Raw genomic sequence first — 24,819 nt, 5'->3', positions numbered from 1 at the left:
CTGCACAATCACATTTTTAATTTGATTCAACTTTAACTGTTGGAATGCACATCTAGACTTTTACAGGGAACCAAGTACATGTCAAGTTTTATTTTTGTACCTCCCTATAGCTTTGTCTTTTAAGACTAAACATTCAATCCATTAGCCACTATAATCTTGGAGCAGATATTTGTTTTGTGTGTGTTGTCACACCTGATAAAGCACAGACTGCAGCCAAATGCACAAGTACTTTTGAAAATGCACTGGGAACTTGTACTTTCTCTTGAAAACTCCTGCAGTAAAACTCAACAAATTAAACTTCTTAGATTTTTTTCTTTCAAGAATTGAACAAGATGTATTAAATATATTAAGGTAAGTGACACACTTTCTGAGACAGTGCATTTCTTTTGTTTAAACCTAAATATTTGTCAGATGTGAATATCAATATAAGACTAATTAGAGATAATGCTGTTACACAGCAGGTTTCTCTCTCCTCCATCTTTCCTGAAAAACTAAACTGGTTTTGAAGAAGTAGCCCAACTCATTCTCTGCTCTGCTCTTAATTCCCCTGGAACACTGCAGGTGCTGAGCAGTTCTTCCACACAGCAAGCAGAAATCAGCGTCTTCTTACTGCCTCATGCCTTAAAAAATGTAACCTAAATCCTTTTACAGGCAGTCTGGATCAGTAAACACTTCCAGCTCTTATTCAAGGACTGTTTCCTAAGCTCTTCTGTTCTGCTAGGAGTTCCCTATTCATTTGGGTAACCACCCACCACCCAGCTTTTCCAAATGGGATTCATTTGCTTTTCTCCCTTGCTGAACAGCAGCCTTTACCCTGGCTGGGTGATAAATGAGCCCTGGCCTGGCTGCCTGGCATTTCTGTCTGGGCCTGGTCCAGAAGGGTTTAACACAGACCCCTCCATGCTGACCCAAACCAAAAGGCTTAACAAGATGCAGCCTTTTGCTCAAGGCCACATCAGGGAGTGACCGCAGGAGTCTCCAAGCAGAGTGAACAGTTTGTGGTGGTCTGGTGTAAAACCCCAGCTGTCTCAAACTTCCACAGAGCTTTGCCAAACACAAAGAGCAAACTGAAGTTATTTCTTTGGACCTTGCTTGAGTGTTTTGCTATTTTTGGTTCTAATCTATTTTCTCTGAGCAAATGTGCTTCTAAGTTTTCAGTTCAGTAACAGCGAAGGAGACAAGTTTTAGTTAGAATCTAATGGCACCCATGCTTTGATTTACCATACCAGCATGTCTGTTTAATTCTGCCTTCCTTCCCCAAAAACTGCTTTAAAGACTTACTAGAAGCTATACAGAATATGAAGGTTTATTTCAAAAGAATACATTTGCAAGAATACACATAAATGCACTCAATGTAACAGTACCTTCTGCAAAAATAGGTTACATAATACCCAGTAATGAAAGAACAAATCTTATTTCTCTACAAATTAGAAAGCAGAGATAATAGCCTGGACAACCTTCAAAATGGAGGTTATTGTGGATGTTGTGAGAAGTTGCTAACTTTAAAGCATGACACCACAGAGCTAATGTTGGCAAATCAAACTACTAGCACACAGCTGCAAACTATTCTTTTATACAGAATTAACAAATATTTTGGTTCCAATTTCTTTATACATAGCTCTAGTGCCTCAGGGAAAATGCTTATCAAAGATACACAAAAACTATCCAAAATTACAACGTAACTATTAAAATGCCTCCAAAATTGAGAGGAAAATAATCATGTTAAATTAAAAAAATTTAACCAGGATTTCCAGACAAGATTTCCTGTTCTTAATCAGAGAAAGTTTACAAGAGATTTCAATAAGTTATCTTGAAACCAAACAAGTGTAGATCTTAGAATCTTCGTGGAGGTCCACCTTTAAATGGCTTAAATCCTGAGCCACTTCCCCTCTGCATGGAATTGCCTGTGATCTGTACAACTCTATTAATGGGTGAAGAGTTACTGGAAACAGAAGTTTTAAAAAAAGTGTTACGATACATACCTAAACTGGTACACAGGTAATAACATTCTTACATCTCCTCTCACTCAACTGTTAAACTTTAAGTCTCAAAAGAGACTTGAAAACATGCAGGAAGAGAGACTTTGCACAAGCCCCTCACTGCTGTGCTGCCGGGCCACACTGCCAGCAGCAACACCCCAGGGAGCCTGTGCTGGCCAGGCTGCAGCCACGGGGACTGCCCCTGCTGCTCCCCACACTGCTGCACCTCCTAAGGACACCAAAGCTTGCAGGGGCTCAGTGGGGAATGGAGAGGAAGGACTGGTTTCTGTACCTTGTGTGTGGAGCCATCATGCCCCCTCCTCCACGGCCATCTCCCATTCTCCTCGTGTCATGATAGCCACTCCCTTGAGAACTAGGTCCATGCCACTCTTTCCTTGGTCCAGTTTCACGACTGTGCCGTTCTACGACGTGTCTGTCCTCGTTGTAGTGCTGGGGAGAGAGGGACAGTCAGCCATTCTCACAAAGAAGGGGCTGATTTATCTACAGGAAACAGGTTTGTCAAGAAAGGTAAGCTTACAGCTGATAGAATAAACACAAGTCCAGCCCCTTTTAAGATTTCAGTCCATAGGCTGCTCACACATGTTTACAATATTCCTTTCAACTCTAGGTAACAGAAACGTAGTTGCAGTGACAGTGTGTGGGTATACAGGCAGTGAAGTTCCACAAACTCACGCTTTACTCCCAATTCTGCCCTGATCTCATTATCACTGGCATAAAACTCAGGAAGAAGAACATTTAATACTTTTTAAATGCTTCAGGATTTACCAGCATAGTGAGTTTATCTGTAGTCTTTAAAGACAAGTCTTGCAGAAGGATTTCTGCTCAGGATCACATTACAAATTACAATTGAAAACTGCACTGAAAGTAGCAGGCAGTGTATGGTTAAAACCATGAAAAGGTGACAACAAATTCTCAAAAGCTTAATCACATTTTCTCTCAGGTACCATTCTGATCATAAAGATGCCAGACAAAGAGAATAGGGTAATTTTTCTGCAATTTCTTGGGTTATTAAAAAAGAACCTTTAACACAAAGAAAACTAAGTTGAAAACAGGCAGAATGCTTGTGAATCATTTTGATGATGCTATATGGTCATTTTTCCAGCATGAGTCTGCATTTTCCAGCCTCTCCTTCAGGCACACAAACACACAAGAAGGTGACTCACTTGTCCTCCACCTCTCTCTCCCATCACGCCCCGTTCTCCTTCCCGGCCTCCATATCCGGAGGCGCTGCTGCGGCTGCCGGGAGGTGCCCCCCTGACGTGGCCCGACACGTCCCTGCCCGACCGATCCGGCCGCTCGCCTCTGTAAAAATTGCTTCCATCAAAATTGGGGTTTCAGTATTCTTGAACTGGTACCAAATCACAGCACATGTAGACAGCAGAGATTCCTGTAGTGCCTAGCAACCTACAGCTGACTTCTTAGAAACATTCTTTTAGATCTGTGTGGCTTTTTAAATAATTAAAGCTCACATGCTACTTGTTTACATCTGCATTCTACAAAAAGCCTCCTTAAGTCTGTGTTACTACTCATGATTAAGAACAGATTGCTGGGAGTCAGCTTCCAGTTCCTAGATGAGATTTAGCATTTAACAACCTGTGTATTTCTTCCAACACTTCTCTTTAGGAGGGTCTATTCTCTTTGTAGACACTAAATCTTGAGGAATTGCTGCTATGGATAAATTCTACAAGAATCAGTATTTTCACTGGTAAGTCAGCACATTTACCTGCCATCCCGTTTGTCTGTGCTTATGCTTCCCTCACTCTTCCAATTTGTTTGCCGGGGTGGGTTGGAGCCGGTTTCTCTGGGGTGTCGGCCGTGCGGTATTTCTGGTCTGTCGTGGATGATCACTGTTCTCCTCTCGTCCCTGTCTCCTCGCACCTCCCGCCTGTCCGTGTCCCGCAGTTCACTCCTTGGCTGGGGTGGTTCATTTCTTCTGGACTCACTGAAGCTCTTGGGATACCTCTCAAACCCTGGCTCTTCTCTTCGTGCTGTTGGGCGAGTCTTTTTTGCCTCACCTTGATTTACAAAACGATCTCGCCTAAGTTGTTAAAGCAGGAAAGAGTCATTTGCTTGTTTCCTGTTTTCACCTTTCTCTGCACGTGTAAGCACATAAGGATATAAAATATTTCTCATCTTTGTATTACTTCTTTGTTACTATATATGTGGAATAGAAATCAAATATCCTTCCCACCCCAAATTGTATTTATTTCTACAACTGTAATTTTGAGCTTCAGTTCCAACAGCCAGTTAAACATTTCTTTATGCATTTATTTGTTCCTATTTTGGTCAGTGTAATTTAGGCAACTCTGGGGCCGCCTTTTTGCCCAGTACGAAACCGGGAATGCTAGATTTCTCAAGGCAGAATTGTATTTACAATTCTAGTTCACTGCAACCTAAAAGCAGAATTCCAGAAGCTACAATTATGTGGTCTTAGCTTTACTAGTGATTACTGGAGATGTTTAATGGAACCAGGAAGTTGCATCTGGAACCAGCATGTACTGCACAGTAAATTACACGGGTAATCCACTGGAACTTGTGACTAGATGTGAAAGAGGAAGGAATAATTGCAAAAATCCTTTTGAAATGTCTCACAAAAAAGGCCATCAGGTAGCTAATTTAAAGTGCTCAGAGAAAAGCAGATTAGAATCCATGATAAAAGTGGCCAGTCCTGAAGGCACAAGACATGTCAGGACAGTATTACAATTCCATTATGTCGGAACTGTGTAAAGCCTTTAGCACCATGTTCAGTTCTGAACAGTTAAGAGTGAATTCCACAGAGATGCTGGTAGAAAAATACCTGTTCCATTATCTAAACTTACCTATCAAAAGAAGATGATGGAACAGAAGAACCTTCTGGATATCGGCCTCGTTCTCTGTGATCAAAGTCATTGAACCTGTTCTGCTGGCGGCTGTAATCTGAGCCATGGCCAAAACGTGCATCTGTATCAAGAGCCATCTTCTTACTCTCATTCCAGTAGGGATCATCTCCTCTCCTTTAGCCAAAACAAAGGAACCCTCATCAGTCACATGTAGCCAAATCAAGGCCTAATACACAGAAAATCGTTGAGTCAGTGGTCTATTTTAGGAAATGCTCATTTGACCTTTGTGAAGCCACTGACAAAGGCAGACTCTTTAAAGAGTGGTGGACAAAATCATTTAAGACAACACCCAAAACTAACCATCCATTTAGCAGAAATATGAATTCTTAAAGCAGAAGCTAGAAGTTTCAGCTATTAAGGCAGAGCAGCTTTTCTCAGCAAATGCTCTGAATTAGGTTTTTTTCACTCAATAAGAATTAATTCATGAGATGCTTCTCTAATTTCAGAGAAAGCTCCCTCCTACAGATCAGGAGTGTTTCATGTTTGTTATAAACTAATGTCAAACCAAACAAATACCAGAAATCCAGTTCTTCTGTGAAGACCTGCTTCAGGTACAAATACATTTTCAAGTCTGATACGAGGCTTGGAGCTGCTTCTTTTTATTATTTACTGCAAAAAAAAACAGTTTGAGATTTACCTGTGATCTACATCCCGTGGACGTTTCAAGGAGTTCCTCTTTTCCTGTTCATAGCGGAGCTGCTGCTGCTGCCGCCGAAGCTCCTCCCTCTCCCGCGCGATTCGCTCCGCTTCTTTCCGACGTTCCTGCCAGGAAAAGAACCACAAACAGAGCAGGTCTGTACTAGAGATACCCAGAGAACAGTTAGCAAGGATACAGACTTATTCCTTGACAGTTTTCTGCTAAAGGTTATCTGATAAAATTCATCCTTGGGCAGCATCTAAGATTAAAGAGCACAAGGGAATATTTCTCTAAAAAAGAAGACCAGATCTGGAGATGCTATTGGCTGTTACATGGAAATATCTCCAGATAATTTCTTGTATTACTACTGTATTTATTGCCCAGAAACACTTCTTGGAAGTCTGCAGTGGTATTCTACAGGAAAAATCTAGTTAAATTATGGAAGAGTGGTATACACAAAGTGATCTGTTGTGCTTCATGTTTGGAGACTGACTTGTATAGCTGCTACAGTAGCAAGCATTTTACATCAAATTACTCCCAAGCAAACAAGATGAAGATTCCCGTTGTTACACATTGGGAATTATGTAATGTTTGGCTGGGTTTTATGAAAGAAAAAAGGACCGAGTAGAAGAGTGAAAAGCAAAATTCCCTGCAAGGGCAAACTGGGCCATCCTCCAAAAAGCTCCTGCACAGTGCAGAGCACAACTGTGCCCACCTGTTCAATCCGAACACGCTCCCTCTCCAAACGCTCCCGTTCCATCCTCTCCCTCTCCAGCTTTTGCCTCTCAATTTCCAGCCGCTCCCTCTCCCTCTGCAGGCACTCCTCTCGCTCGTGCATTATCCGGATCCGCTCTCGTTCTCGCTCGCGCCGCTCTCGCTCTGCAATTTCTCTTCGCCTGAAGGAAAAAAAAAAGAGGTAGCAGAAAAATCATCTGAAAAATTTTGTCATCCAAAACTAACATGACCTTAGGCACAGACATTCAAAAACTACTTCAGAGTAAGCTCTTTGCAGAAGTCCTTGCACCAGAAGTATACTCCTCTTAGCCCCAAATAGCCAAAGTAGTTTTAGCTTATCTACAGAACCATTAGCAGACAACTGATAGGAAAAGTTATTTCAAGAATCATTTCTTGATGTATTTTATTCTTAATTTAGATTTCTCATTTGTCATGTGGCACACAGTAACAACAGTATTCAGTAGGCAAGAATATGATTGGATTTAAAAAATAAATGCTATTTTAGCTCTTGTCCTTTTCAAGCTAACAAAAAATTACTTAAGAGTAAGACAGCCAATCATGATCACTCTGAGTTGCACAGGTTAGCAGGCTCCTGAACAGCTTCATTTTGCTTTCTTCTTTTTACCTCCCATAATATAGCCTAGAGGAAGCCCAAAAGGGATTTTATCCTTTAAGCTTAATGCTTGCTGGGAATTACTTTGTTTAGGAATTGTTTCCCTTTGTTTAGGGAAACCCAGCTAACAACACAGCTCATTTAACTATTCTTCACAAGCTTTTGGCCATATGGAAACAGCAGAATAGAACAGTGTAGCCATTTGGTCCTTCTATTTAAAGGGTCAAGATTTTATTATGCTTGATTTGTCATTCAGATATACAACAGTCTCTATTTAAAAACAAACGAACAAATCCCAAATATTACTTTTGGCCCTGTCTCCTAATCTGCTTCTCACCTTTCCAAAAAGAAGACTGGCATGCAGTAACATTTATAAGATACACCCCCCACTGTAACAAAATCTAAGCTGTGTGTGTACATATATAGCTATTAAAAGATTACACAAAAATTTTGGAGTTTGTTAATTCACAGAAAGATACTGTTAGGTAGAGTCCCAGACTTTAACATCTGGTTAGAAGGCTTGACAGAATGTATTCTGATTAGATTTCTAAATATAGTATCTGATCAATAATGTATAAAATAGCCTTTAGCAAAAAGTTGGATTACTACCTTCGCAGTTCAACAGCTCGTCGTATTCTTTCCAATCGAACCATGTGTTCTCGCAATCTCTGTTCCTTCATCTTTTCAAAAGGCAAGATATCTTTTCTACCCCTGTATTCCCTGAATTTCACTTTATCTTGAATAATACGCTCTTTGTTCCTCAATATCTGTGGCTATAGATAGAGATTACAATGGTTATTTCAGAAGTCTCATTCATTTAGGGAGATTTCTGGATGCTACGTTCACGTATCATTAATGACTTAGCAATCCCAAAGCATACAAAGCTTCTATCTAAGCTTAACAGTTACTGATAGTTTATTGACACTCCAGTGCAAATATCAACTGCAAGGTAGGATCAAATCAGGTAAGGATTGCATCAAATCTATAGATACTTACTTTATCAAACCTTCCCCTTCTAACTGTCCTAGTGTGGCCTTGGTCTCCTTTTGTTTGGTCTAAAACTACAACTTGACCTGGGCTTTTACCACCTAGTGAAGGGGGGAAACAAAAAAAAAAAGAAATAAAAGAAGGTTTAAAAAACACACACACAACTATCTCTATTTGCCTATTAGAAACTCCCTTTAGTGAAATTTCTAAATCTCTGAAGTGAACTGGTACTGGTACGAGAAGTATATGAGCACACACCTGTAATTAAATATTAGTATAAAGTATGGAAGTAATGGAAGTGTTATGGGAGGCTAAAAAAGAACAGGTGTTTAATTGTCTGGTTTCCAGTAAGAGCAAGAACATGGCCCCAAGACAAGTCAGACACACAGATTCAATAGGAGGAAATATGGCTGTATGGCATACTTATTCTTTTCTTTTCTTCTGTTTTTTTAGTGGATTCTTGATTAGGGCCACTTGTTCCATTATCACTCTTCTCATCTTTACCTTCTGTTTTCTTGGTTTCTTTACTTTCTTTTTTTTCAGATTTCTCTGATTTCTTTTCTTCTTTTTTGGTTGATGGAGTTCTTATTAGGAAAAAGAACACAAAAATCCAATGAGGGACGACATTCAGCTTAGAGGATTTTCACAATTTTGGAAGATGTGAAATTTCTTACTTGCTGGCTTTGTCACTTGATGTCGTCTTCTTATCTCCTACGCTCCTACCCGAACTAGATTTCTCATCACTTTCCTTCTTCAGTTCTTTTTTGGAGGGATCACCTTTCACCTATTTTTATTTTTTCAAAAGCAAAGAGATTAATACAGATTCTTGTAAAAGATGGCCTATTTTGGGAGAAGTCTTCATGTTATGAAACCTACTTTCTCCACAGAGATCTGCTGTCCATGCAGCTCTGTCCGGTGCAGGTGTGCGATGCACCTGGCCACTTCTGTACTCGAGGACATTGTGACTATGCCGTAGCATTTTGCCCCTGGGCTTCGTGCATTTGTGACCACCTTTGCACCAAGTACCTATGCAAACAGGGAGAATTCACGTTCTGAGAGAGACATTTCTACTAAGGAAGCTATGGTATTCCAAATTTTACTCTAGTATCTAAGAAAACAAAACAAATTCATCCCAGCAGCAACAGAATTCCCACCCCACTAGAAAGACTGACTGACACTCTCAAGTCCTCAAAGTCCTTTGAGAACTTTATCCCAACTTGCACATCAAGGCATATTAATGCTTGCATCCTGTTTTGACCAGTCACCTCCCTCATGCCCATTAGCTAAATGCCTCTTTTCAGTTATTGTCAAAAATTCATTCACACAAACACCACAGAGCTGAATTTGCTGGTTCATCTCTGACAGATGAACCACCACAATAGAAGTCAGCAGCTGCCAATTAATGGAAGGAAGGTATAACCAGTATTATATTGTAACTTAATAAGGGAGGCAATCCTTCAAAGCCATCTAGCAAGTGAGTCAGTTAAGCTATTTTAACATTCAGCTCTGACATCTGCTTCCTGGGAAGGTATTAAGCTTTGTGTTCCTCCTCCTTGCTAGAATTTCTGTAGCCACTGGAGCCAGTCTGTTTGACCTAGTCATGCTCTAAAGGCAATAATTTTATTCTTCTAGCAAACTGCCATGGTATAGTCATTAAATATTTCCCTATCAGTTTTAAAACTGGGAAGCTACCTAAAAATAAGTTCCAACCAGCTTTACAGTGAAAATAGTCAAATAACTGGAAGTTTCAACAAAATAAGACTCTCAGGTGTCTACACCTGTGAATACATTATATAAAACCACCTACTAAATTCATTAGAAAAATCAGATATGCCATAATCAATACACATACTTGATATTAACAGTGCTCAGGTTCTAACTAGTTCCCAAGATACAATAATGCCATACCTGCACAGGCTTACACAAACACTACAAATTCACATAGTTATCAGCAACTCCTTTGGGAAAATGAGAACCCTGGGTTTAGAAGACTGCTTAGCTTTCAAGATTTCCTCATTGTTCTATGGAATTTGTATGTTTCAATTAACCAAAATTGGGAAAACAGACTTAATTTAAGCAGACTGTAAAAAAAAAAATAAATCATTAAATCATTGAAAGAGTCCCTAAAGCATCATACATTAAATGTCATGTTTTTTTACCAATTCTTCCCATTCATAAGCTTTCATAACATGTTTTAAAAACAGTCTCCCAAAGCAGGATGTTCTATAAACATTATTTGTATTACAATTTTATCAGTTAGTACATTATCTTACACTCATGGTTAAATGCAGTTGCTACAAAGGAATATAGCCATTATTATTTTACAAGCCAGGCCTGACCAGAGTATTCAAGTATTTGTGAAATTTCTTTTGTACTTATCTTACCTCCACAGGAAGAAAAACTTATAAAATAAACATATGGTTCTTCCTGTAAGCATACACTCTTACTGCTGCAATATGGGTTTTAGATTGCACTGGTCAGACATTTCCTCTCAAACCTTTATTTAAATCAAGTACTACTCAATCTCTGTAACTGAATAGAGGAGGGGGAAGAGACACACACCACACACATGGTATCACACCCCATGAAATACCTTTCCATATTTGCCAAAGAGATTTTTCAAGTCAGCAGCTTTTGTGTTGGAAGACAGTCCACTAACCCACAGGTTTCTAGTTGAACTTCCACTGCTACCACTAACACTGCTCGTGCTTCCTGAAACAAGTTTTACAAAACAGCCAAAAAATTAAGGAGACAAAGGTACCACGAATATTTAACTAAAGTATACTAAAGTGTTGCTGAAAAGAGAAACTTAGCCTGTTACCTCTAAGTAATTGTATATCTGGTTACCTTTCTTGTAAAGACTTCTATAGGGAAAAAAAAAAACAAACATATGCCATAAGATTTCATTAATTTCACCATGTATTGAGACCAACAGCTTGGCTAGCTTGTACCCAAAGGACAGAGACATAAAAATAAAACAAGTCTTCGTTAAAGGCACTCCTCATTTGGGTATGTACACTGAGCTTCAACATCTGGCTCTTATCATTAGCTACTATCCATAAAAATAGTGGGTTTTTTTCACAGAGTAATTGTCATGATGTCTGTACACTGCTCAAGTTACCAGAGACAGCAGAAAGGCAAATACAGGAGACTTGGATAATCCCAGCCTCCAGAATCATGTGGTCAATTCCCACAACTTCTTGAAGTATCAGCTTCATCCAGAGCAGTTTTTAAAAAATACTACTGGATGTAGAACTGGATACAACCACCAGAATTATTTCCCACATACTAAAGAAAATACTACATAAAAGCTGGAAAACATTATGTGCCTTAAATACTCCCCCCACTCCATATATTAGGTATTTTTGCAACAACACAGCAATAAGAACTCAAGAGATTCATGTAATCTCATTCCCATTATCTTTTAGTCTTCAGTTATGTAGTTCAACTTGTTGTTGTTTACTGCTAAATGTATGAACTGTTTTGGAATATGTTAAAAAGTAGCCAGTCCTACAGGCAAGACCAGAACTAGATCTCTGTCTACACAGCTGGAAAATCTGGTGACGTGTGGAGTTTTAAAAGATAATTTAACCATCTTGAGAAAAAAAAGCACTGTTTTGGTTCTTCAATGCATCAAGATCAACTAAGAGCAAAAGGCAACACATCTCAGATAACTTAATACTAAGGTTATCTTGATATTAGTTTAGACACATAAGGAAGAAATTTTTCCCTGTGGGCCCTGACACAGGGTGCCCAGAGAAGCTGTGGCTGCTCCATCCCTGGAAGTGTTAAAGGTCAGACTGGACAGGGCTTGGAGCAACCTGGGATAGTGGAAGGTGTCTCTGCCCATGGCAGGGCATTGGAATGAGATGATCTTTAAGGTCCCTTCCAACTCATATGACTCTATGGTTCTGTGATACCCTTAGCACATTAATAAATACCAATAAAGAGCCACTGTCCTGGCTTTGGCTGTGTATATTAAGAAAGCCTTACAACAGTTACTATTACAGTTATCACATATGCTACATAAGTGAAGACACAGCAAATCTGCTCTCAGTTTCATTGTAAGCATGTAACTGGCATGAAAAGACATCTACAGAAGACTTAATTATGTCTGCCACAAAAATTTCCTCTCAATACATTTATCAGGTATAGTTTCATTCATCTTTTAGTATCATGCTAGAGGTTCTGTAACAAAGGTTTTTGGCAGAAAGGGTGTAGGCAAAATAAGGAGACACATGAGCTCACACAAATACATTTGCTCAACCATGAAGCATCAGTGTAACTGGTGACATTAATGTGCTCTTGAGGCTCACTCTTCAAATTTGTAATCATAATACAGGGTTTAATGGAAACAGATGGAAACTCTAAGGCAGAAAAATAGGTTCAAATTTAATACATTAAACAGCCACAGATTGCAAGCTTGCATCTCAGCTATAGCACTTGAGTTGAGAGTTCAGTTATTTAAAAAATAAGCTAGAATTACAAACAACAAAAAATTTCATTGGCATTACATTTAAGTCCTTGCAATTATTTTTTGCTTGTTTTGCTGTAAGTTACAGCAGGCTTATCTGAAAATTATAGCTTCTCATCAAAACAAAGACTTGGGAAATGTTAAATGGAATTTGCTTCCAAAAGTATTTTGAAACAGAAGAATATATTTTTATCGAGTCTTTAGAATAAGTATTTTTGATCTTATGACAAACCTGGCATAAGGAGAAACAAAATACAAGGACACATACATATAGCTAATGATTACTGTACCTCTAGCATAACTTACTACAGATGGCTGAGTTCAATCATTTTATTACATGGCAAGCAATTTCTCAATCAGGAAAGCATTTAGTTCAAGGCAATACTACCCGAATTTGTAATAGTTACCTTTATCATCCTTTGATGTTGTCTTGCTTTCTTTAGATTCCTTAGTAGAGCTAGAGAAGCAAATTTAAAAAATCAGAAAAAAGTTGAAACTACAGAATTTGGTGTTGTATATTATACTACTAACACTAACAGACAAGTTAACATTTCAAAAAATAAAAATGAAAAAGGGCCAGACTGTATATTTGAACAAATGATTCCCTTATGGATTCTTGCACTGATTTTCCCCAAGATGCCTGAAGATCTAGATTTTCTGACAACTCTATTCAGTGGACATATGGCAATCTTCTCCAGATTTCAGGACGGGGACTTGACTTCATTTTGTGTTCTTAGAACTGATAGCTGTTCATTACCATCATCACAAGGACATTTAAAAAAATCGTCAATTTGAAAAAAATAAATAAATGCTGACAATTCGACAATGCAATCAGTAGGACATAGTGTCTATACGAAGATCTTGAATTTTAAAAAGTAACTTATGGCGGTCAAAAAACCTATAGGCAGGAGCATAGGATACTAATTATAAGATTCTTGCTGCTACCCCCTTAATGTAGAGTGATCTTATTGAATGCTGGTACTCAGTATCGTAAAGAACTGACATAGAAAAACAAACCTCTTTGCTTGACCAGAGGCCCCAGTAGACGAGGGACCTTTCTTCAAAGTATCCTTTTCTTTGTCTCCAGATTCTGCTTTCTTTGAAGCTTCTCTGGCTTCCTTCTTGACGGGATCACCCTTCACGCAGTCTTCCTTCTTACCATCTTTATGGTTCTCAGTCATCTCATAGTCCTTGCCTTCCTTCTCCAGGCTCTGTGAAATGGTATCCTGCACATCCTTTGGCTTACTTGCTTCAGAATCTGTAATTTTCACATTTTTACCTGTTTCTAGGAGGTCATCACCATCAAAATCCAGAGTGATGGCATCTTCGGCCTGGATTGTAACCGATATGTTATCATCCTCAGCTTCTTTCACAGAGGGGTTAGCTTCCATCTCTTCATGGGCCGTGTGATCAGCCTCAGCTAGGCTTTCTTCTGAAGGAAGAGGTTTAGATACTTCTTGTGTACCATCACCAGAACCTGCTTTATCTAAGAGGATTTAACAGGAATAAATATGGCAAAACAAGAAGTTTAAACAATTTCATATGCATAAGCTAGAATAGGACCTAGAAAATACAAAGCCAGTTATTAGCACTGATGGAAGGTTAGAAAAAAACACAAGGTGTATCAACACAAATATAAATCCTTTACCCAGGATCACTTATTCTTCATGGCAAAACACATTTTCTAGAGACAAATACCAAAACATTAGGAGGGAGAATATGGTTCCATCCTTGAGAGACCCGTTCTTCATAAGAAGTATCCATTTTCCAGATTAGGATTTAGCATTCCAGAAGAACATAGTTGCTTTGGATGTTCACAGTTTGATTTAATCTGTCTTTGAATCTTCCTGGCTCCAGAACTTCTAACCTTCCCAAATCCAAAAGAATTACAGTCTTGGAGAATTCCAGCCAATCTTCCACGACGGTGTTCTCCTTCCTGTCCAAGCAGTTGCTTGGCAGTCAAGTGAGTTGTACAAGGCTGCTGCATCGGATGGGTGAGCCTTAATCCAGAGTTCGTAGACAAATGGTCCTCAGTCTTCATCCACTGGAGAGATTTTCCATCTCAGTCCCACAGCGACATCTCCAGCTGTATTCTTGGATTTGCACAGATGACAGACTTCGGCCATGGGGTCCCTCGTAAACACGGAGTCTGGAGTTTTATCCTGTAGCTTCAGTAATGTGTTTATTCCACCTTGTGTAAAGTGATGGTGTTCCATGTCCTTTCGAGTCCACAAAATGTAGAATCCTTATGACTTCTGTAGAATCCTTATGACTTCTGTCCAGGAAGTCTGTTTGCCCAAATGCATGACATTCCTTCTATAGTTTCACTAATGAGCACAGCTTAAAAAATGGTAGCCACTCCACAGGTTTTCAAACACTTGTTTTACCATCCTATGTACAACTGGTATTTCTAAGTGACAGTCAGCCAAGCATATGATGGTCCATACATTTGTGGGGTGCTCAACTTCAGTGTGAGAGTGCAGCATTTCACTCACCATCAGTTACTGCAGTGCAAGTTGGAGGCTTTGGCATCAACACTTACCGTGTATTACAATCAGTCCTTGAATACTATGGGTTTTTATTAAGAATCATAGTATTGCAAGTGTATTATACATCCACCACAGTAACTGATAGGTACTGTAATCAACTCTTAAGAGTAAAGTAACTCTTAGGAGTGAAATAAACTGACTGCAGTGATTCCAGGTGCTGAGCTCAATGAGGAGACAACTGATACTTAGTGCTGGAGATAAGCCTAGTATTAGTAGAGATTGAATATTACAAGAAAAAGTAGCCTGCTCTACCAGAGTAAGACCTCTGAACTCTATTAAACTTTAGACATACCTTTCTCATTTTCTTCATCTTCCCCGCCCTGCAAGAAAAGGAAGTCAACACTAAATGTCTCCTATTTTGAAACTTTAAGCAGAACAGTTTGTATTTTTCATAGAATTTCTATTGCATGAAGGCAAATACTGAAATGAAAATTGTTTCCAAAGATTATCCAGAAACCAGACTTGTGCACCTCCCTTGTCAAATCACTAAAAAATTTTATGAAACTTCTTCATGAAACAATTTAGCATTTACCTGCAACACTTTCAGTTTCAGTTTGTTGGGGCATGCAGATATTGTCTTACCCCCTTAACTCAATGGGACATTTCTAAACTATTCCATGTCTTACCAAATCTTTCAGAATGGATGTCAAGCTGCTGATTACTACTTTCAGACAAATGCAAGCAGTCCATCATTAGCTTTAAAAGCTCTAAAGAGAAGTCAGAAACTAGGTAGCATCCCTCCAGTAAATACTTAAAAACAAAACTCTGATTTTAATAGGTATTTACTTATTTCTCATTAGTTTTACTGAGCAGGAGATGCTGTAAGAGATGTCACTTTTCAGACATCAGTTCCATGTAACTCAGAATGATTTTCTGAACTTAGAGATACCAGATATTACTATTAATATCAAAAAGCAACCTGAACAACCACACCCAGTTCTGCCCCCACCACATTCTCTGAGGACAAACTTCTACATTAAACAGAAGTTCTAAACTCCTGTACAAGCTGTAGGTACTACAACAGCAGCTGGCATAGCCCTCTGATGTGTTTTTAAGGGAGTGTGAAATATATTCTTTGTGAAGTTTATGCACTGAACACTCCCCAGTTGTAGACATGAATTATGTCTTCAAATAGGTCAACTTACTTGGTATCACAATTATCTGCATAATTAAATATTTGAATGAAAGCTTCCCATCTTGTTTACCTTTATAGTCTTACATCTGACTCTAACATGCACACTGGAACAGAAAAACCAGTCTAAAGTGATCTTTTCCAACTAAACAGACATGAAAATCAGCTTAACAGAATGGATTTAGAACTCACATGGACAGTTGGAAAAGGGTAATCTTCTATGTCTGGACCTTCATTTTCCTATAGAAATAGAAAAAGGACTAGATAAGCAAACTATTTATAAAACACTCAAATATTCAGAGGGTCAAGAGATTCCGTTAGCTCAAGAAACATTTAAGTGGATACACACTCAACAATGTGAACATCAGTGAGCAGTTCTGATGTAAAGAATCTGAACACTGAACTGAAAGGCACAAGCCACTGCCAGTAAAAGGGGAAAGGACCTAAATGAACTAACTCTGTATGGACTCTGGTAGAATTTTATCAGTCAGTGCCACATTTGTTTCAGGACTATTCAAATACAAATCAAGGCAAATACAAAGAAAAGTGTAAAGTAGAATAAAAAGAAAAAAACTATCTTTTAGAGATAAGCAAGGCAAACTGAAAAACTAATTCTGACATCCTAGTAACAAACGCTAACAAAAATGTACATTTTGCTGATAAAAATTCATGTAAAATATAGCCAAGTACCTGACTTTCAGAATCCTTCTCCACATCTTCTGTTGTCTCCACTGGCTCCACGTCATGATATCTTTTCTTTTCTGCAGATGGTAGTCCTTTAGAATTCAAGTTCTCATCTTCAACAGATTCTTTCGAGTCTTTCAATTCATCATTTGCATCTTGATCACTTGCATCTTGAGTTTCCAATTCACTTTCCTTTTGGTGTGAACACAAATACTTGGTATAACTAAAAGTATTAGCTTTATTCTGAAAAAAATCACTGCTAGCATCAGTGTTTCACTGCTGGATCAGTGTCTTACATGCATCATGAAATTCATATCACGTTTTAAAACCCACCCAGCTTTACACCCTTAGGCATCACACTGTAAAAACAATGCTTCAAATTTCCACATAAACTACCACAAAGAAAATGGAAGCTTTTTCATTAACTGAAGTCAAACGCTGACCTTAAATATAAAATGGGAAAAGTTTTTACATACTTTTATTACCTTGACAAAAGAGTCCTCTTCTACTGAAGCATCACCAGTCAATTCATCAGCTTCCTGCTTTTTACCTGAAATGATGGTATGATTTATATTTATTATTCTCTACTTGTTTAAGTTTAGCTTTATTATTCACTATAATATAATCTTCTAAAACCAGTAATTTTTAAGATAAGGAGATAAAATGTCAGCTGAGCGAGAATGAACAATCAATGCTGTTCAATAAACAAGTTAGTGACCTCAATACCTATCGTTCTATTTTGAGTGACAATGGAATTCAGGAGAACATTGAACTAGAAACTAAACATTTCTAGAATTACTGAGGTTAACTAGACATTATGACTTTGGAAAGGTCTTGCTTTAGAGGATAACTAACATCACTGAGAAATTAGGTTAGAATGAACCTCTAAAAGTCATCTAGTCCACCCGATCGCCTGCTGAAAATTACAGTGAAGTTCTAAGGACAATGGAACATCTCAGGGCTTTATTTAGCTGCATCTTTGAATATCCACAAGCATGGCAATTACAAGCCTCTCCAAGCCATCTTTTTCAGAGTTTTTCACTAAAGGATCAATGGAGGCAGAAGAACTGAGTAGGTGAAGCACTTCTGCTCTCTACATTTGCTTTACTGTATTAAGTGCCTGTTCCATTGAGGAATTCTATTCTTCCAGCACAGGCACACTTTTCCCTATTAGAGATGTCTCTGTGGGGATGTTGACTAGACACAGCGCCCTTTGGATCCCAGGGCATTCCTTTACTCTTCTGAAAAACAAGACCTCAGAACACTAGACAGAAACATCACCACACAAACACACCCTTTGAAGAACGTTCTGTCTCTGATTCAGTCTATCAAAGATTAGCCTATGCAACAGTTTGCAGCAGCACAAGGTACAGAAGCAGCTCTGTGAGGAAGTGGCTTTACTGTATCTTCTATTGAAACTTAGTGTCAATTCAAATGCAAATGAGATAGCAGTCATAACTAGCACTTAATGCTGCATTTTTTGGCATTGCATCTTCCCTCTTCCCTTCAACCTCTAACGAACGGCTAAACCAATTTATAGTTATTCCAAAGGAATATAAAAGAAAACCGTAAGCCAAAGTTCAATGCAGTATAGACATCTCTGCTAGTTGAAATACTCAATTTCTTCAGCCATTAATTTCCGTGGTCTTTCATATGCAGTTCTTAAATGCACTTCAAAACTGGAAAGCACTCAACTACAGGGCAAGAGGAGACACTGTTGTTTGGGGTTTGCCTGGATTCCAGTTGCTTTTACTCATTTCCCTGAAAGGCAGCACTCTGATCACACTCCTAGAAAAAAGCACATTGCTGTTTTCAGTACAGGCACAAACTGATCTCCAGGAAAAGGCACAAGGCAGAAGCTATTTCTGTGACTGCAAAACATGAGATTTAAATTTTCACATCTAAAGTCAGTGTCACTGATTTTACTTCACTTAAAAACAAACAAACAAAAAACTCCCAAATCCACAGAAAGTCCTGTTTTATACTTGTAATGCAACAGATTTGTGAGATTTTGGTGCAAAAAAGCCACCTGCACAGGTATGCTAAGGGAAGCCAGCTTTTTAGCATTCTGTGATAGAATCTACAGATCCCAGGTATCTTCAACATAAATAAAAAGCAATGAGAAACAGCAGGGATTTTCTATACACATTCCACTGCTTTCTGTTTAACCCTCTCACATTTCAGTTTGTTTGTTAAACCTGAAAGATCAGGTTTTTCCTGCATCCCATATCCAGCTAAGCATCCACAGAGACAGGCAAGCACACAGGGCAGATACTCAACACATTTAGCAACTCTCTAGCATAGACTATCATGAAAGCTACTTAAATAATTTATTTTGCCTGAGGAGATATGGCTGGTGGACTAGAACTGAGACTTTATAGGGAACAGAAAAGAAAACCAAACCAATAGCAAAGCTACCTCAAGTTAGCCCCACCATTATGCAATAGCAGCTAGAGAACTACATTTTAATGCCTAATCCTCATCAAGAGCAAGTTACAGCATTCAGTAATGAAACTGTTTGTCTTTTACTTGCTACTAGACTAAGGAATGATTTCATGACTCCTTCATTACTATGCCTGTTGTCTTTGTAGCAAGTCCCATTTACTCTGAGGACCAGAGGTATTATATACCAAGGTTACACCAAGGCATAAGGAGACCTGAACAATGACCTTCACTTTTCAACTTCAAGCCAGAACGTGGTGTAAGTTGGCTCTCCCTCTCAAGTTCTGTGCTTCAGGTTACTTTGCTCTGGGTTAGAGTTACATTGCTCAAGAGTGGCAATTCAAGGTTCTGATACAGGCAGTTTTCAGATGTTGGTACAGTACCTTGCCAAAAAGCCAGCATCCACAAAAATTCAATAGTTGTCTGACTGACATCCATTTATCGTGGGCTATTTAAAGGCACACTTGGCTCTTAAATTCACCTTGCTAAAATCAGACTGCAACAAACACCTTACTGAAAACGAGTATTTCTCTGAACTTATTCAAGGGTGAGTTAACAAACAGAGCCAGAACAGCTGAACCTTCTGCAGGCAACAGGCACAGCTGGTCTCCAGTCACACAGGTGGTCAACACCTGAATTTCTGTACAGGTTTATCCAAGCAGTGGCTGTTGAAAGTGTCAGTGTGTGTGCAGCATTCACCACACACCTGGGTGTTTAACAAGACAAACACTCATTTACCTTGGAGTGATGGCACTCCTCTACAAGCCATGCTCAATCCCTTTTCTGGCAACGGGCAATTGCTACACACCATAAAATTGCAACAGACTATTACATAGAGACCAGATATTCTCCTTATAAGTAAGTAGAAGAATTAGAACATCTTTAAAATGTTGGTTTTACATTATGCAGGTTTAGCTTTCATTTCCTTTACAAGCCTCACAGTAACAAAAGCTTATTCTACCTGTTCATGGTCCTCCATGTGAGAAATTCAGGCTACATGAGTATTTACAGAATTACAGAAGAGTGTATTCTGGACAGCTCTTGAATTAGATATTTGCATCTCAGGCAGAAGCAGAGGGACACACTCATCAGAAAATTCTGGAAGAATTAGTGTTTGTATTTCTTCTGGTATTCCTGCTGAAACTCCCAACAGGGTTCTGTCACACCTAATGCTAAAGATCCATCAAAAACACGGGATAAGAGGTAAAGAGGAGGTAAATCCTCACAATGGAATAAACACTCTATAGCATTAAGAGCTCTAGTGCAATTTGAAAAGTATCACTTACCACAATATTAACAAAAATAAACAATCCTTTTCTAATTCTGAAATGGTATAATGAGATACAACAATAAATAAGTCTTCTACTGTGTCTAAAAGATACAGTTCTTAGTTGTTCATTGTTTTTAGAAAGAAGGGTCTGTGAAAACCAAGTGTACAACTTAGTTTACTTTGTTTTCTTCTTATATTTAAGTAACTAAACAGTTTAAATAAATAATTTAAAATTATTTGGGCAATAGTACAAGCCAGCCACTGTCAGTTGTCAGCCTTTGATCCAAGAAACAGTATTGTCAATCTGGAAATTCAGCTGCAAACTAGACTGGTGCTTAAGACAAACTAACAGGTATCTAACTGGCCTCAGAAACTTGTAGAGCAGCAAATAAACATCTTTGCTCATATTAATCCTCCAAAGTTAAAAATGATCAGCCTAATATCTGTTCTTCACTGACGCTAATTCCAAAACTCATCAGGAAAGCAACTCTCAATTACTGATTTTAGTATTTCAACATTCAACAACTTTTTTGACTGCAGATCCTTCAAAGGAGCATTCATATCAGAAACATCTGAAGAATATTTCATACTAGTAGTAAGATAACTTCCTCTAGATACCAGACTAGGTGGCAAAATGGTCAGGCTTGAAAAGATTAGCTTTTTCCAAAAACTGCCATCTTTTCACAAAAAGAGAAATTCTTCCATAGCTACTAAATTCTAGGGTGGAGAGGCACAGCTGAGACACTTAAAAAAGGAGCACTTGGCATTTGTTCCTTTCAAATTTTAATTGGCAAAACCAACTGATCTTACCTATATATCTGTATAATCTTCTGATTAGCTGCTCTAGAGTTCTTTATCCTAACTATATTTCATTAAAGTAGCATCTGGAAAAAGTGTTAAATTTCAACTAACTTTGCACAAGGATTGATCAAGGATTCTTGCTGGATTACAGAATCCTTCTACAAGTATTTTTTAAGTTGTATGAAATAAAGTCCCACTCAGTCTTTTGAGTATTCTTCTCTCTTTTTGTAAACATACACACAAAAAAAGCTAAGAAAGACAAATGTATCATTCCTCCCCCCACAGCCCATTCCCACTCTAATTTGGCCTGTCTCAATATTCCAGATCAGATTTTTGGAACAGACAGTGCTAGAGAATCAGACACCACACTTTTTCCACAGACCTTAAGAGCTCCAGCTAAACTGGTTACAGAAGACTTTCAGAACTAAACCCTACAGCCACTTGACACATTTTGTGATTTTTTTTGAAGGACAACCTTCTTCCTTCCCTCCCACAGGCCTCCTCTTCTGGCTGCTATGAGGAGGTTTAGTCATCACTTCCACTCCCTGGCCTTCTTGAATATGTATTTTCTTTGTAAGTGAGTATCTTATACTCCTACCCTCCCTTGCACAGCAATAATAGCACAGGGAAAAATACTACAGAACTAGTAATGCCATTAATTTTATAGCTGTCCAGCAGTAAAATAATTAAAGACCCATCAGTATTAGTCTGAAGCTGTAGGGTGGGGGGGAAACAAGCATTAGCAAAAACGCCTGGATCAATCTGTCAGCAAAATCAGTTAGGAGGAAAAAACACCTCACAGTGAGTAGCTAAAAATCAAACAATATATTATTTCATACAGTCATAAATAAACCAATACAATAAAAAAATATTTCCCCTAGACTAAAAAGTGAATTTTTCATGTTCCTCCATAAACTCCCCATACTTTTGGCACAAAATCTGCTCATCAGACTTTTGTAATCCAAAAACTAATGACGAAAAACTCCTGAGCTTGCAAAGTGAACTGATAAGAACTTCACAAAACCCGTGCTTTCCTTTGAGGTTTACCAAGAAGGCACATGTCATGTGTATGCATCAGGATTTGGTGCACAGGAGAGGTGGCAAGAAGAGCTGCTGAAGGCCTGCCCCAGGCAGCAGCAGCACTGGTTGGCAAACCAGCTCTGCAGCAGCCAAACTAGCCAAGGAGCCAGCCTGAGAACATTATGCATATCATGATATTAGTTTGGAGACTAGGAGGATTAAGAGAAGTGTTTGTCACAGCAGAACATGGAGACATTTAGATCTCTGTATGAAAAATTGTGGAAGAGTTTCCTTATTTAGTTTCCATGCAGTTATCTTAATCAGCAGTCACCTTTCTAAAGCAGGGAATAAAGCAATGTCATAGAAAAATAATGAAACCGCATTTGAAAGTTTATTTCCTTTCACTTCTCTAATGTGTGAAAAATGCAAAGAAGTTAGTCAAACTTTCTAAGCAGACAGATTTTCTTACTAACTTCACCATTCACAGTACCAGACTGACTGAATAATCACTTTCACCACAAAACTCAGCCCATGACAAGAGACAGCAGTGTAAGATTGCTCATGTCCAAAACAGGTCCCTGTAGCACACGTGTGAACATTCTCAGTGTGTCTGTTCAGTGAAGAATGCTGTGCATAAAGCAGACAGGTCCTTTCCCAGTACTAATAGATAATGCTCCCAAAACAACTGAAAACACAAACCCAAACCAAAATCCACCAGACTCCAAACTCACAAAACAGTATTTAAATTCTCAGGCAAAAGAAAACAGAGCTGAAAAATCTGAAAAAAATAATTCCCAAACAGATCAGCACAAAATTTAAATATTAATTTCTCACAACAAAACCACTAAAATCTCTTAATTAGACATTTCACTGCGAGGCTTCAACGCCTATTCAGAAAATTCATGTTTATAAACCCTGTCTTCAGTAGAGAGCATGCTAATACACCCACACTACACAGCCCTCTGCAGGGAGTGACTCCCTACCACAGAGCCCTCATCACCAGCAGAGTCCAGCACCTGCTCAGGGCTGGAGAACCTCTGCTGTTACACAGAACCTTTTGGACAGGACACCCCAGAGAGCCCCACAGCAGCTCCTGCTCCACCCTGGCCCTGTAACACAGCAGGTGCAGGATCTCTGAGCACAGCACACACCAAACCCCAGCTCACCCACAGCACACACAGCACGGCTCTGCAGGGCTGTGGGCAGTACAGCCACCACCTCCTAACCCGGCCATCTTCCATCCATCTATACATCTCTCACTATTTATTGCTCCAGCATCCCCAAACACTATCTACATACAGTGAATGTATGTACACGGCAAAGGATGTCTTTCATGACAGAAGTTATAAAGTCACAACTGCATCCAAACTACAGACCACAGTCCTTCTTTAAGGTGATAAATGCAAAAAAAAGAGACTGTGTAAGAATATAAAGTATATCGACAGATTCTAACCTTTGCCTTTAGTTGGTTTCTTGGTGGGTGTGTCAGCTGAAACACTTATTTCAATATTATCTGGATCACCTCCTTCCTCTTCAATAGCCTAAATAAGACAAAAAAATACAGTTTTTAATAGCTTTCAGTGGAAAGCTGGACAGTTTGACTTCAGCAGGTAAGCCAAACAGTTCTTTAAGCATCTCAACAATGTCTGGTAAAACACTTTGTGTTAACCTTTCTGTTAAAGCAAGGGAACGCTAATGATAAAGGCTAATAGTTTCAGCTGTTAAAAGGACACTTTGGAAGTAGAGGTTATCAAGGATCCACACGTTTCTCTTGGGAAACGTAACATTAGAGAGCCACAACGACACCCATAATGGCATTAAGGGCAGCTCAGGAACAGGATAGTGGGAAGCAAAAACACCCCTCAGCAACAACCTGCTCCGGGGCTGGCCGGACGGGCTCTGGCACCCGTGGGGCGGGCGGGCCGGGCTGCAAGGCCGCGGGGAGAGCCCCGCCGGCCGGGACGGGCAGAGCCCCGGGAGAGCCCTGCCAGCCGGGACGGGACGGGGAGAGCCCCGCCGGCTCCGCCAGCCGGGACGGGCAGAGCTCCGCCAGCCGGGACACCGCGCCCGGCCCGGCCCGGCCCGGCCCGAGGGGCCGCACAGCGCAGGGGGCTCGGCGGGGCGGACCCTCGCTCGGGCACCGGCGGCACGGCGGGGACGGGTCCCGCCCCCCGCACCGGCACAGCGGCAGAGCCGCCGGGCCCCGCCCCCGGAGCCGGGCCAGAACAGCGGCCGCCGGGGCGGGCCGGGCAGGGCAGGGCCTGCGCCCGGCGCTCACCTGCTTGAGCCGGGCGATGAGCACCGTCTTCACCCCGGTGATGTCCAGGTTGCGCCGCTTCAGCTCGGACTTGAGGTCGATGACGCGCAGGTCGCTGATCCGCTTGCTCTCGGCGGGCGGCGCGGCGGGCGCGGCCGGAGCCGCAGGCGCCCCCGCGGCGGCGGCGGCGGGAGCGGAGGCGGCGGCGGCCATCTTAGAGCGGGCGGGCGAGCGCGGCGGCCGCGCGCACAATGAGCGCGGTGCCCGGATGGAGCGCGGCCGGCGCGCGCCTCTGCGCAGGCGCGGAGCGGTGCACCTGGCCCGGAGCGCCCGCCCCGC

General features: G+C 40.1%; 1 protein-coding gene across 6 annotated transcripts; it reads right to left on the bottom strand.

Annotated features, from left to right (window-relative positions):
• Positions 1 to 1,290: 1,290 nt before the first annotated feature.
• On the bottom strand, positions 1,291 to 24,693 carry SLTM (SAFB like transcription modulator; the record flags this gene model as incomplete). Of its 6 annotated transcripts, none has more annotated exons than XM_083871339.1 (21): positions 1,291 to 1,942; positions 2,272 to 2,429; positions 3,164 to 3,314; positions 3,724 to 4,038; positions 4,820 to 4,993; positions 5,517 to 5,641; positions 6,232 to 6,412; positions 7,474 to 7,637; positions 7,861 to 7,952; positions 8,275 to 8,435; positions 8,526 to 8,635; positions 8,728 to 8,877; positions 10,445 to 10,563; positions 12,733 to 12,782; positions 13,343 to 13,811; positions 15,167 to 15,194; positions 16,199 to 16,246; positions 16,697 to 16,882; positions 17,167 to 17,240; positions 23,677 to 23,764; positions 24,502 to 24,693. In XM_083871339.1, the coding sequence occupies 21 exons, from the start codon at positions 24,691 to 24,693 to the stop codon at positions 1,834 to 1,836; spliced, it is 3,144 nt and encodes a 1,047-aa protein (XP_083727465.1). In that variant the 3' UTR covers positions 1,291 to 1,833. The 6 variants fall into 6 exon arrangements, with proteins under 6 accessions (XP_083727465.1, XP_083727467.1, XP_083727469.1 ...); XM_083871341.1 differs by having other exon boundaries at positions 3,164 to 3,302; XM_083871343.1 differs by having other exon boundaries at positions 8,356 to 8,435.
• Positions 24,694 to 24,819: the final 126 nt, after the last annotated feature.

This window comes from Zosterops lateralis, assembly GCF_965231275.1.
Source record: "Zosterops lateralis genome assembly, chromosome: 13".
Lineage (NCBI taxonomy): Eukaryota > Metazoa > Chordata > Aves > Passeriformes > Zosteropidae > Zosterops > Zosterops lateralis.
This window is presented reverse-complemented; position numbering and strand designations above follow the sequence as displayed.